This window comes from Taeniopygia guttata, chromosome 1 (genome assembly GCF_048771995.1).
Source record: "Taeniopygia guttata chromosome 1, bTaeGut7.mat, whole genome shotgun sequence".
NCBI classification, from domain to species: Eukaryota; Metazoa; Chordata; class Aves; order Passeriformes; family Estrildidae; genus Taeniopygia; species Taeniopygia guttata.
Window position 1 is genome coordinate 92353187 of NC_133024.1, and position 14180 is coordinate 92367366.

The 14180-nt window shown below is 36.3% G+C and overlaps 1 protein-coding gene across 8 annotated transcripts in view; it reads right to left on the minus strand.

Annotated features, from left to right (window-relative positions):
• The window catches only part of MYO16 (myosin XVI), a 356263-nt gene that overhangs the window by 199153 nt on the left and 142930 nt on the right, over positions 1-14180 (minus strand). For all 8 annotated transcript variants that reach the window (XM_030280385.4, XM_072933685.1, XM_030280401.4 and 5 more), the window contains exon 6: positions 2642-2766. In XM_030280385.4, the coding sequence (XP_030136245.2) occupies positions 2642-2766 (125 nt within the window). The remainder of the gene's footprint in view (positions 1-2641; positions 2767-14180) is intronic.

The window sequence follows — 14180 nt, forward strand, 5'->3', positions numbered from 1 at the left end:
AATTTAATTTGCAGGTTTGGATGGAAATTGTTTCTTATATGTGATGAAGGTCTGTTGAGGCATGTATTTCATATGATGAGATTGATCCAGGTTATGGTTTAATGGTCTTTACTTTTTCATAGTCCTCTGCTATGACAAATAATTCCCTTCGTTTCTGGGAACAAGGGGGACAAGGCCTGAATTTGGAATTTGGCAAAATATAACTGATCATCCCCAGCCAGAAGAACTTAATACTCACACTGGACAGTAAGAATAGGGCATAGGAATATTGCAGAAATTGAGAAGTCAGATTATATTTGGTCCCTGTGTCCCCAAACTGCACAGCCCCACTGCATGACTTTTTCTCCCCGAGGCATTGTTAGCAGAAGATATTTTTTTTCTGGTGATTGAAATGGATGGATAATGGCAATAAAAATGTCTTGCAATAAACCTGCTACTACAACTATGGAGTTCCAAAGTCACTGTAAGAATAGGAGACACTAAAATGAGAGTTCAGGATATAATTTCCCTTATCTGGTATTTCTGGTTCAGCTGCAACACAGAGCATGCATAAAGTTTTCACTATGAATACGATTGATACAGTGGGAAGGAATACAGTCAACTCATCCAAAATCTTCCCCTGGAAAGGGTGCACAACTCTCCTGGGGGCAGAACTTTGATTCAGCATGCTATGTTTTCCAATGTAGAAAACCCTGAATTTTTTCCTGTAATTTGACATAGCTTTATAGTGGAGGGAGGGTGTGTTTTAACAGAAGCTACATTTTCAATTCAGACATCAACTTGACAAGTGCTATTTTCAAGCAGTGAAAAAGCCCCTAGGAAATATTTTATGGCTGGAATATTTCAAAGAAAAATTATTAGAGGAGAATATAGCAGAAAAAAGTCTGTGTCTGTTCGCATTGCTTGCACACATATGTAGGTGTTATGAGTCAATGAGAAAGTGTGTATTTATATATTTAAAACAACAATTTCTTGCTTGATTCATATTAACTTACACATGTATTTAGATAGATATACATATATATATCCTGTCAAGAGAAAACAAAATTGGTTTGAGACTTAAAACAGAGAAACTTGTCTTTTTTGTAGAGAGAGATGTAGAGGAACAAAACACTATTCCAAGAACCCTCTGATGTCCATACAGCTATCACAGACTGGCTAACTCAACACCCATGAATAATGAGGTATACTGGATTTTCCACCAGTTTGTCAAACAAAAGTTTCACATAATAGAAATCTCAAAGAAAAGCAAAATCACCTACTTTGTATCTATATCTTTAAAAAATCAGATCTCAGCATAAAAACTCTTCATGCAAAAAGTATCCCTTTTGTCAACATTCTGCTAAGAAAATAGCAAAAACTCCAAAGTATCTACAATGTTCTTCTCCCAGTATTTTCAGTTCTGTTAAACATCTTTCAGAAATGTATTTCAACTGTTCCAGCTAACTATAGGAAAGTTTTTATACAGTAAGATTTATTTAAGTTCATAACTCAGCATAACTCAGACAATTCTGACTAAAATAGCAACAGAAGTACAATAGCTATGTGATTTAGCAGCTTAGATAAAAGAAGGTAAATTAATGCTTTTATGAAACAAACTAAAACTTGTGCTGTTTCTTCCCACCCCTTCCCTGCTCTCCTCCTGTTTTTAAAAACAGTTAAAGACCTTGGGGATGTCACCCCAAAAGTTATAGCATTTTGTTTCTGCAGAGAGCCAGTGGCAGGATTCAATCCAGGTACTGAGGGTGATCAATTTTTCAGTTATAGCTTAAACACTCCACACATATTAAACTATGGAATAATTGAATATATTAATTCAGTATCAGGCAATGTAATTCAATGCAAATGCAGAAATGATAGCAATAATTATTAGTGCTTTAATTATATTTGTACACTATTTGCAGAAAAAAACCCAAGGTACTTTTCAAAATGTATTAAATATATTAATGCTGCTGATTTGCCATTTATTGCCTGAATGATTGATTGATTGATTGATTGATTGATTGATTGATAATGATGTGGAAGATTTTATATGCAAAGGGAACATTCCACAGACATGCTATGGAAATACACATGAATGTAGAATTATTTGACAGCTGAAGAAATTGAAGTCCTGACAAAACAAATGGATAGAAGATCTAATTGCAGAAAAAAAAAAAGTATAATAAAACCCAGTGACTATAAATAACATGCAAATTTGTGAGCAGGAGTACTTTTCCACGTATCTGGTGAATGCTTCAATACACTGAATCAAGATTGGATTGCTACAGAAAACAGTGTTTTAGTAGGGCTCAGCTAGAAGATATGAACCAAAACCAGGGATCTTTGAGTGAAGATTCACCCCCTCTCTCACACAGAATGTCAGAGACCACATGTATCTCCTACAGTTTTAAACTATGGCATTAATATTTTTGCTATCAAATTTTATGTTGCATATTTGTTGACCAGGTGAAAACAAGTTGTCATTGAGATGTTGCACTACCCTATTTTAAAATCTATATTATGCATAGAATTTACATACATCTGTTCTCAAAACACCAGGTAGAACCAAAACCTTCCTAAGAAAATTGCTTTGCAAGCATGCTGAACTTGTGGCACCATATGCATATTCTCAGGGTGATGATTACATGTTGCCGCTCACCAGGGTAACTCCTTCCTCATTCTTTTGATTCACACTCCCTCCACTTGAGATGAGCTGTCGGACATCTGTAAGCATTGTCATAGCTCTCTGAATCTTCATTTGGCGTAAGGAATTCAGCTCTACACCTGGAAAAAGAAAAGGATAAATCCTTCTGCTATTTTATTCATCCATAAAGAGCAGATATATGATTTTGTGTTCTAGGTTTTTAAAAGCTTAATCAACATTTAAATAGAATTTAGTATATATTTTTGAGTGTTTACTTACATGCTGTTACCAGAAAGTCTATGCCTACATTTATCAGTGGATACATAGATGATTTAAGTCAATGAGCAATGTCTAATAATCTACCCTGATCTCCCACTGACTGCAAGAGCAATTGCAGGTAAAGCAGCTGAAATATCATGAAACCCACTGGGAGTGTGAAATAGTTGTGTTTGGGAAAAGAATTAAAAAATCTAAGGAAGCCACTCACGTGTTTGGGACTTATTTAATTTTTTTGTTGTTGCATTCTTTCAGCCCTGCAAATACATCACTGTATCCAGACCAGTCCCTCAAATTTGGTGGGTGAGCTGCTTGAGAGATTGTGAAGTCAGGTAAATGACATTAAAACTCAACACTTTTTGATATGCCTGGGTTATTTCTAACTGGGATTTGTTCTCCAGTGGAGCCAAGACCACTTCAGGGTCCCATAAACCAAGAGGAAATGTGGTGTGGCAGGAGGAACAAATAGGAGGGGATGAGAGGAATGAATTGGGATTGCTTGTGGCAGCATTGCTACTGAAACAATTGTCAAAGAACAGTATGAAAAAGAAGGAAAAAAAGACAGTTTTTAACCAAAATAAAGCATAGTCTCCAGTCTGAAGATGTTTAAAATAAGAACCAGGATACAATAAATGTATAAAGTGGTTAAATTAGAAACTGGCTGTGACTTGATTGGAATAAATAACCAAAACTACTGGGGGCTTCATTTTTCTGCTTCTAGTTTCATGATATTATTTAAATGAATATATAGAAAATGAAATTTGAGTATGAAATTCTATTCTGGCCATGACATAGCAAAAAATCATATTAAGAAATGATTTTTTGTTTCTCTTCTGAATTTGAAATTTGTCACTGAGTTGAAAAAAGACAAACTATAAATTAATTTAATCAATATGTATTTAACAATGTTTTACCTTCAAAAGTTCTTGAAGTTCTTTACATTACCAAAACAATTGGAGCATATTTAAGGATAAATCATATTTTGAGTTTCTTATGTTTAATCTGCCCTTTATAAATGGGTACACATTTATATCCTTGTATAAATGGGTGCAGTGCACAATATGTAGTTCATCAAAGAATTCAATTCTTTTCCAACATTCAATTTTTTTTCCAACATACTGCTTTATGTTCTGCTGCCTACAACACTTGTAAGAGTTTCAGCTCTGAAGTGAAATGTTCAGTGTGATCACTGTCTTCCTATTCTCTTATTTTTAGACCTTTCACCTAAATTGTACTAAAGAACACCAACTGTAAAACACAAATACAAATATGATATGGATAAAATTATGTTTTTTGTATCTGGATCCACCCTGTAATATTTCATGTGGATGTAATTTAGACAAACACAAACATATACACATACATGGGTGGAAATTAATTTACTAATTCTTTGTCTGAGAATACCTCAAACACTCAAAACTGAAAAATAAGTTCACAATCCACAGATTAGAAATACAGTTTCTGCTTTTCCCAAGAAGAAAAAATGAAAAATGATTTTAAAAACCCTGCGAGTGAAATACAGTTATTATGAGTTTGTTTCCTTCATAATTTTTAACATAAATTACAGTAATGCCTACACATTGAGGGCAGAGGCCAGATGAGTCCACTCAGCCTTTTCTAGCAATTTACTACTGACTTACACCCAGCATAGTCAGAGAATTAACATATCAGTACATTGCTATATTAACAGTGAAATATTGATCCTTACTCCCTGTAAATTACCTTTTATAGTTCCTTGGTGTGACTTATCTGGGACCACAAAAAACATAGCCATCGAAAGATTAACTCTGCTCATGTTTAAGAAGAAATCAAGAAAAGCATTCAGTTGCGTTAATTGCTGCTAATAATTATTTCCTATCATAAATGTAATGCAGCCATGAGCTCAGAGAAAACACATTAAACCATGTCACAGAGAAACAAAAGTCACAGTCCGTGTGAATCTGAAACCTATTCAAGACAGGTTTACTGGCTTCAGACTAATAGTGGTATAAATGAATGATACATATTTCACTAAACAAACAGAAGTAAATCAGCACAGCAAGAGAGGTACCAAAGCAACATGGTTCCACAGACTTCAATTTTAAATATCCAGAGTAGGTTTGAAAATGCTACAGAAACAATAGAATTTCCCTTTCTCTACCTTTACAAAAAACATAATGAAAACATGCAAAAATAATCTAAATTTCAGTCTTAGAAGCACAGTTTTGAATTCCAAGATCACAAGAGCTATTAGGCTTCAAGCAAAGATTTCTCTGGTGGGAGCTGAAAAGTAGATTTATCAAGCATGTAATGTATCTTTCTGTGAGGCTCAACCAAGGAGGCCTTGTCAATAAGTGCTTTCCTTTAATCAAGTTCATAATTCTGGGGAGTTCACTCTACCTCCCCAGAGTGTGATACTTTCCAGGAATTTGGATGAAACAAAAAAATGCTACTCATACAGTAACTCTCTGCCTGAATCAAAGAGTGACCTTCACGTTGCTTTCCAAAGGGGAAATGTGGTTTAGATATTCAGCTGAAGTGGGACGACAGCCAGCATGAATAAAAAGAGGAAGAAAAACACATTGGCATCTACTATGGGAACATATCCATATTTCAAAAACTAGAAAGTTAAAAAAAAGGCATATGATGCAAAAACCACTCCAAATACCCTGTAAAATCAGAAGAGCTACATGGTCCCAAATTCTGCAGGAGATAAGATAGAGAAGGAGCAGTTAAAACATCAGTGACCCCGCAGGGCACACATTTGGTGATGAGTATCAGCACTGATGTCAGGCAGGAGCATAACCTAAAAGCTACAAAATAAATTACCTCTCACTGTTTAAGAAAAACACCTGACAAGGCTATTTTATGTGCTTTGGCTGTCTCACCTTCCCTGGCATGTCGTTATAGAAGTGTCAACCAAAAGGAATAGAAAAACCTCAGATAAATAATGCAAAAGTAACTTTCCAAAAGTTTCAGTGATAAAGAAGTACAAGGCAAACAGAACTGAGGGCTGCTATTAAACACATTTTCCTCACAAATGTCCAGTACAAAGAAGTGTGCAAGGGGAACACCCATTCCTGGGACCAGTACAAAGGAAAACCTGAAGCCCTCTGGCAAACACCCATTGCACACACCCTCAACAGCTGCTCTTGCTGTAGCATGCAGGAGGTCTCATTCTCCAATGGGCTTAACATTCTTAAGGAGAGGTATCAACAACAGTATTGAAAAGTATCAACAACAGCATCTTGCCTTGCAATGTACGTTATGTACAACGTACGAATGTACCTTAAAAACTTGCAATGGCTTTGAGAAGCTGATCTCTCTTCTCATACTTGAGTTTTCTCTCACTTTTATCTATATATCTGCCCTTCCTGCACAGAGCTGTAGATACATCAAGGCTCTTCACCCCATGTATTATGAGCCTCTCTTGCCCTTCTATAACTCAGGGGATATCACAGTTTAGAATTTGTATTTTTCTTCTGTGTGGCATAGAATAGGATAGGCATGTTAAAAAAAATAAATCACAGTAAAATTCTTTAAATAGTAATTTTAATTATTTGAAATATCTGGATATATCTATTATTTTATTTGCTTTACATTTTAGAGAGACTTTTTTGGCTGCTTAGTAGATATCTTTGTAAAAAGCATTATTTTTGTGAGATTGAATTGTTCAATAGCTCTTGTACGTATCACTTGGCATTATGTAAATCTGCTTTTCAAAGGTCAGCATATAAACAGATACGTGCCAGCAACATTTACTATGTGAGAAGGGAAGCCAATATTTTCAGATTCTGCAAAAGACTGTATACTTGTAAAACTACTGAGGCCTATAGCTCTAATTCACTGCAGCAGTACTGACTGGATGTTGCTGGAGGGTTTTGCCTGTCTGCCTTTAACGATATCATTACATATGTTTAGTGAAGCATCATTAGTTTCATAGACTGGCTTGGGTTGGAAGAAGCCTTAAAGATGATCTAGTTCAATCACCCTGCTGTGGGCAGAGACACCTTTCACTAGGCCACATTGCTCAGAGTCCCATCCAACCTGGCCTTCAGCACTCCCATGGATGGGGCATCCACATTGCCAAGCTTCTCTTGGCAACCTGTTTTGTGCCTCACCATCCTCACAGTAAGGAATTTCTCCCTAACATCTAATCTAAACCTACTCTCTTTCAGTTTAAAACTATTGTTGCTGCCCATGTAAGCAGTCTCTGTCCATCTTTCCTATAGGCTCCCCTCAGGTACTGCAAGGCTGCAACTACGTCTGCAAACCCTCCTCTTTTCCCAGCTGAACAAGCACAATTCTCTCACCCTTTCCTCATAGGAGAGATTCTCTAGCCCTCTAATTATCTTGGTGGCCTCCTCTGTACTCGTTTCAAAAGCTCCATGTCCTTGCTGTGCTGGGGACCCAAGATGCTGCTGGATGCAGCACTGCAGGTGGGGTCTCACCAGAGTGCAGCAGTGGGGCAGAACCTCCTCCCCTGACCTGCTACCCACGCTGCTTTGGATGCAGTCCAAGGCACAGTTGGCTTCATGGGCTGATTAGGTTTATCTGCTTCTAGCCTGAATATGCTCTCAGAAGTGAAGTTCCTACCTCCTCCTCATGTGGATATCAGAGTGACAATTCTCCCGCTCTAGTGAACATACTTTTATTCCTCTCTCTTCTACAACAAGGACATTGATGATCCTTTCAGCTAAAATTAGTTACATGAACTGTCTCTTAACTCGCATGAAAACAAAAATAATTTTTGTAATTTATTTCAAAAAGCTGGCACAATTTCAAGGCTTTATATTAATGTATTCATTTGTGGATATGTATTGCATGTTTATTATTCTATTTGTTATAGTAATACTTGAATACAGAAGCAAAATAATTATATCACTGTCTCCAGCTACTTGTGGTAAATATCATGTCTGAAATTAGATCATCACAGATGGTATTTCTACACTACAGATTTTACTGCAATGTTTTAGTATGCTATAGTTAACATTTTTTTGTAAGAGAGAAGTAAAAGCAGGCAACCCAAGACATGGAAAGGAGGCAGGAGCTGAGGGTAAACACAGGCCAGGCAGGTCACCATCCTTGCTGACCAGGACACAGTCCCAAAAAAAGAAAATTGAGCAGGTCTGGTGATGGGAATCAGGGATAACAGAAGTTCTGTGATTGCCAGAAAAGCCTTCATTGACAAATCCAGGTAAATCAGATGAAGCAAGGAATCAAGTCAGTGGTCCAGGTTTGGGGTCAGCAAGAATCAGCTTGAGGACTGCCTCAAGCAAGGACCTGAGACTAAATGTGGCTCCAGAGAAAAAGGATGAGTGAAAGATCATGACAATGCTGCTCCCAGCTTTGCCTCTCAGCTTAGCTCCTTCCCATCCGATAGCTCCCAGGTCATGAGGCCACCACAGCTGGCCTGGAGCTCAGGCAGCCAAGCCCCTGGGAGCAGGGGTGGAGGAGAGGTCACAGGGCCTGTGGATGCACTGTGGGCACTGACATCTTTTTCCATCTAGATAAATTTTATAGTTTTAGGAATTCTATAAAAAAGGGATAATATGGTTCTGATGGTAACGAAATAGATTATTTCTTGATAAGTTGTTTAAAAAGGATACTGAAAGGGCATCCCTAGTTTCTGATGTTCTTCACAACCTTTTTTCAAATCTTAGCAAGGGCTGTTTTCCTTCTAGCATCTCTTTGAAAACTAGATCATAAACCACTGGCTATAATTTTAAATGCTCGTTTCAGTGTCAAAAGTCTGCATAGTGAATTTAAGGGTTTTCTCTTTGATAGAAACTTATGGGTGACATGCTGGAAGCACAAAAATATTAAGAAGAATCTAAGACTTCAAATCCCCCCAAAAACTATAAAAATTTAAAAATTAAGATAGCTTATTCACACTTACATTAGAAAACACACAGGGCAAAGGAAAATGAACATTCTCATCTATGACATTTTCCAATGTGTCGCATTTTCCATGTGCTTCATTTTTTGAAAGGACCTACTGAAACATTTCATTTATTCCTTTGTTTTCACTGAAAACACTAACACCTAAATCCTACTATCAATTAATCAGGCTCTCTTCAGAAAACAGATATTTTTGTGTGTGATAATCACATGAGTAGGTAGTTCCCAATCAACAAGAATCAAAGGGAAAAAACTTTGAGCCACCCTGAGGCTGTTTTGTTTTGATTGCCTATTTTCCTGTCAACCTACTGCATCAATATTGTTGAAAGAAAATTTGTAAATATAAATCAAAATCATGGTGCATATGGTTCTAAACCAGAATATATATTAGAGAATTTAGTTTTAGCTGAAGCTTGCTGATCTTTAGTGCTAACAATCTTAATGTGTTGGCACATTAGTCAGTTCTTATTGCAGTATATTAGCAATAATTCCTTAATGTCTGTGAAATAGTTTGAAATATTAAAGTCTAAACAAGTATTTTTCTCAAATAATATTGATTTATATCCCTTTATTTTCTTGATTGTACTAAAGAAACTCCAAGGGTTTTTGTCCCCTCATTGTATTACTAGATCCGTTTACGGGCTTCTGTACCACAACCTCAATACTAAAAAATTTTGGTGTACACATTCATTCTTTTTAACCAACAACAAATAATCCCAATGAAAAATGAACACAATTAGGATCTTCATTTTGGTCTTTTTCTCACAACAAGCACCAGAGTATTGAGAAACACACGAGGAGAGGTACTGTCCAGGTGTTGGTAGCTGTGGGGCTGTAGGGACGGGTTGTGTGGAGAGGGGCAGGGGCTGTCATATCAGCTCTAGTACACCCTCAGCAGGACACAGGTGAGCCTGGCAGACAAGTGTGACCCGTGGCAAAGCAGATAGACACTCCTAAAGGAGCTCCATACCTGGAAAAAAAGCCCAGAATGGAGCAGACGAAAAGTGTGAAAAAGAAAAGGGGCAGAGACAGAGACAGCCATGTACGAACTCCCCCACTTCCATGTGCTGCCTGTGATGGTAGAAGAGAATGGAGTGAAGAAGTGAAGCCTGAAAAGTGTTGTTCTGATTTTTGTCTTTCTGTTTCTCACTACCTGAGCCTACTCCAGTTGACAAATTCCACCAAGTTGAATGTTTAGCCTGTGACAGTAACTGGTAAGCAATCTTGCTGTCCTTGTCAGGAAAGGAATGGGCAAGCAGCTTTGTGGGAGATTTTAGTGGAACCACACTAGATTTTATGGATAACTTCAAATTAAATTACAGTTTAAATCAAAAATATTTTTGGTATATCTGCTATCACATTCTAGATTACTGTAAAGTGTCAGGTTTGCAGTAAATTTTTCTTTAATCCCTGCCCACTACTTTTCTAAATTAGATTTTTCTGCACATGTCATATGTCCCATATGTTGTTAACTGTTGGCTTAAGGGAAATTCTCCTTATTGTAGTAATTGACAAGTTGGCTATTTCTGGCTAATGTTAAAAGCTGTCTTCGGTATAGGATTCTGTACTAACATTTAGCTTCTTTTTTTTTTCTTTTTTTTTTTTTTCTTATTCTACCAACTGCTGCAAGGCAAAAAAAAAAATTATTTCTTCTATTTCGCAGCTAAAGACTAAGGCTTAATTCCCTTGCTAGTAGAATTTAACAAGCAATGGTCTATATTTGCAAAATCTGCACAATATTTTAACTGATTTAAACCATACAAAGCTACCTAAATAGATAGGGCTTGCCCATGATTTTTTGCTTTATATGCAGTTTTCTGAGACACCTGAATATGATCCTTTTAATATTCAGGGAACAAAACAGACCCATTATTCCCCCAGCTTGAAATAGCATAATAGATTTTGCTTAAGTGCATGAAATCTCTGTTACCATCAAAGGTCAATAACCTTTAACCAGCTATTTTAAATTCATTTGCCCCCACAGAAAGTGAATAATATTGTGTAAAATACTTTGCAGAAAAGCAATACCCATTTTTTTTTCCTGTACTTGTGTCACACTAGAAAAAGGAATACCATCCATAGCTTTGATTAAATCTGTTATTTAAATATAGCCAATCTTCAAAAACATAAAATCACAACAGATGGTTTTCTTTTGCTTAAGTAATTATCTGCTACTGCATGAAATTCTCACTACACAACAGACAAGAAAGACAGTAAATTTGCTTTGGGAGCCGTGTGATATGTAGACAGTTATTTTAAAAAAAAAGTAAATGTCCAAATATTCTTTTCTCAGATTCAACAAGGCTGATGTACTTGGAATGCACAGTTATACTACTGAAAACTGAAGCCTGAGACCTTTGAGGACAAAAGAGAATATTTTTTTGGAAATTAATTACAGTGAATGTGTCACCTCCTATGACTTGGAAAATACAGAACCAAGAACTATCTGTCAGTCATTTTTAGTGACTTCATAGCTGAGTCATGCAATCCACTATACAACTAAATACCAAGTAATGAAATGAACAAAAATGTTGCATTCTTCAAATTATTAAATATTTAAAACAGACTAATGGAAAAGGAGGAAACAAGGATCATATACCATAATCAGAGTTTCACTCTACAATAGAACATTCTGTCTCCAAAACCAGATAATACACTGGCAGTCATTTAATGTTTGATTGTTTTAAAATGCCATTAACTACTCAAAAGATTTGCCTTAAAATATAAAGCTGTTATTAACCAAAACAAAGGTTATGGAAGGTGCTGGGTGGGCTTTCTTGATGATTTAAATGATCATTCAGGTTTAGAATAAAGCAGGACAAATAGTGAAAAGACTATCATATTTTTACATTATGTCCTAGGGTGACTTTATGATGCTGGTATCCCTAATTGTCTGTTCTGTTAATTAAATTTAATTAATTAATTTTTTAAATTAAATTTAATTTAATTTAATTTAATTACTTTATTTATTATTAAATTTAATTTTATTAAATTCTGCACCTTAAGACTGGTTCCAAGAGAGAAGGGGAGGAAAAGAAGCGTGGAGTTTGTTATCAGAAACTGCACTTGTGCCCCCACATCTTTGTCCTGGACTGTGCTGCCTACAGTGGGCAGTTGGAGAGGGCTCTCCTTGCTCTTAGTTAGTTTTTAGCTAGCTGAGGCAGAGAAGTTCCCTGGACTGTGGTTTCTCTTTTTCTTGGAACTGATTGGCCCTGCTTGACTGAAAACCCAGAAAAACACTGGGAGCTCACACCTGTGACCCACCAGGGCACAGGACATGGAATTTTCCAGCACAGCAGGGACTGATAATAGACTCAGTGAGCTGAGCTACACCTGATGACAAGTACTTTCTGAATTTGCCATCTCCTCAGAACAGAAAGAGGTTTTATTGTTTAATATTACTCATTTTATTATATGCTTCTAAATAATTTTCTTGTTAAATAAACAGGCTTTTTTCCATTTTTATCCAAGGAAATCTTTTCCCAAACCAGGTGGGGGAGGGGCCGCTTGAATCTGCTTTCTAGAGGGACCCCTTTAGAAATTTTCTCCCAAATTTACTCTAAACCAGGACACACTATTATTTTCATAATAATGAAGAGACACTTTCTGAAAGTAAACAGTGAATGGATATGAAGCTGAAGGTGTAAGAGGCAACAAAGAAAATTTCAAATGAAAACAAAATGAAAAGAAATTACATTAAGATGGGTTAGTACTGGAATGGGAGCCTGGAGAGAAGTAGAATCTCCAGTCCCACCTGGCTTACTCTTAGTTGGCCTTGACTCGGCAAATGTTTAAACCTTAAATAAGTCATTACTTTCTTTCCATAGCAAAACAGGAACACCAGTAACATGGAAAACTAATGACATCTTGGCACAGAGCAAATTTAACAGCTTTTACTGGTGTTTCCTTGTAGTTGATCAAATTAATAATCCTGTTCTCTACAGTCAGCATTTCCTAGTACTGCACCGTTGGTGATAGGAGTATAGACTACTGGATAGGCACCTACACACAGACCTGTAAATTTAAATATCCTAAAAGTCAACCTACACAGCAGACTTCTATGTCTCAGCTGGCCATTCTGGGCTCCCTCCATAGCACATGGAAAGAAGCATGCAGTTCAGATCCTAATTCACATGCCTCATTACAGATGCCTAGTTTCAAAGCATCTCTTCTGCTCTAAGAAGGGTTTGCTATAGAGTAGTTACCAGACATGAGATTTAGATAACTCAGCCCAGAGTCCTTGAGCTCATGAGTCCACAAGGCTTCTGAATGACCCTTGGACATAATCTAATATGATACAGTTAAGCTGTTTCCCATACTCTCCTAAACATAAAGCAGGTTACTGTATTTTCCCTTCCATCTTCAATTAAAGAAATTTTAAATGAAACTTACAATATGCCAGAATTATTACTGAGCAGAAACAATGCTCTTAATATACCAGGGATGTGTACCTCGAATTGTGTTCTCTTAGGTAACCGAAGTCTGCTAATTTCTTTCTTCAGTCAATAAGTACTTTCAGCATACAATGTAACATTACTTTTATAATATAATATAAAAGCAGGGAAAGCTAATTTCTGTACAGGAAAATAGAATATTTTAATGAAATAGTAATAATTTCATTAGAATTCAGTAATAAAATCTCCACAAAACCTCCTCATATGTAATATTCCATAACAGAAAAGTATATATGGAAGCTTTCTGGCAGTTTCTAGATGATTACAATATTTTGTACTTGTGGTACTCCTGCTGCCCTAACATATCATTTACAAGAAAAACTCATAGAACTAACTCCAGTTTTAAAATATATAAATCATTAAAGGCATCCAAGGCTATTGTTATCACTTATGGCTCCAGGCCTTCCACAGAGTAAATTAAGTTACTTCAAACAATGAAGAGTAGTTCAGTCACTAAGATCTGTAGTGAAATTAAACAGATACAGTGAACTACCACAGCAGTAAAATCTGTAAGAAGTTATATACACACTAGACTTCTAAGAACTCTGATGTTTCCAATTAACAATGTTTTCTGTGGCTTCAAAGCTACTTGTTCCAATCTTACTTTGTTTCATCAAAGTAAATGGATAGCTTCTGATTTTCTCATTAGCTAAGCTATAAGGCACCTAATTGTTCTTTTCTCTGTGATCTCTGCAATTAGAGGCAATGATTATAGTATAGTCTATTCTACACACAAATCTCTTCTTAATATTGTATCTCTTCTTAATATGCACAACTGAATGGAGAATTGAAACATGAAAATGAAATTAAAACATTTTAGGAATGCAGGGAAGTTCAGAGAATAGGGAAACAGTCCTTATACATAGTATTGAAAGGCTGATACTCTGGGTGTGTGTTTCTTACCACTACAGGCCGAAGATGGTATTTACTACAGGATCAGCTAA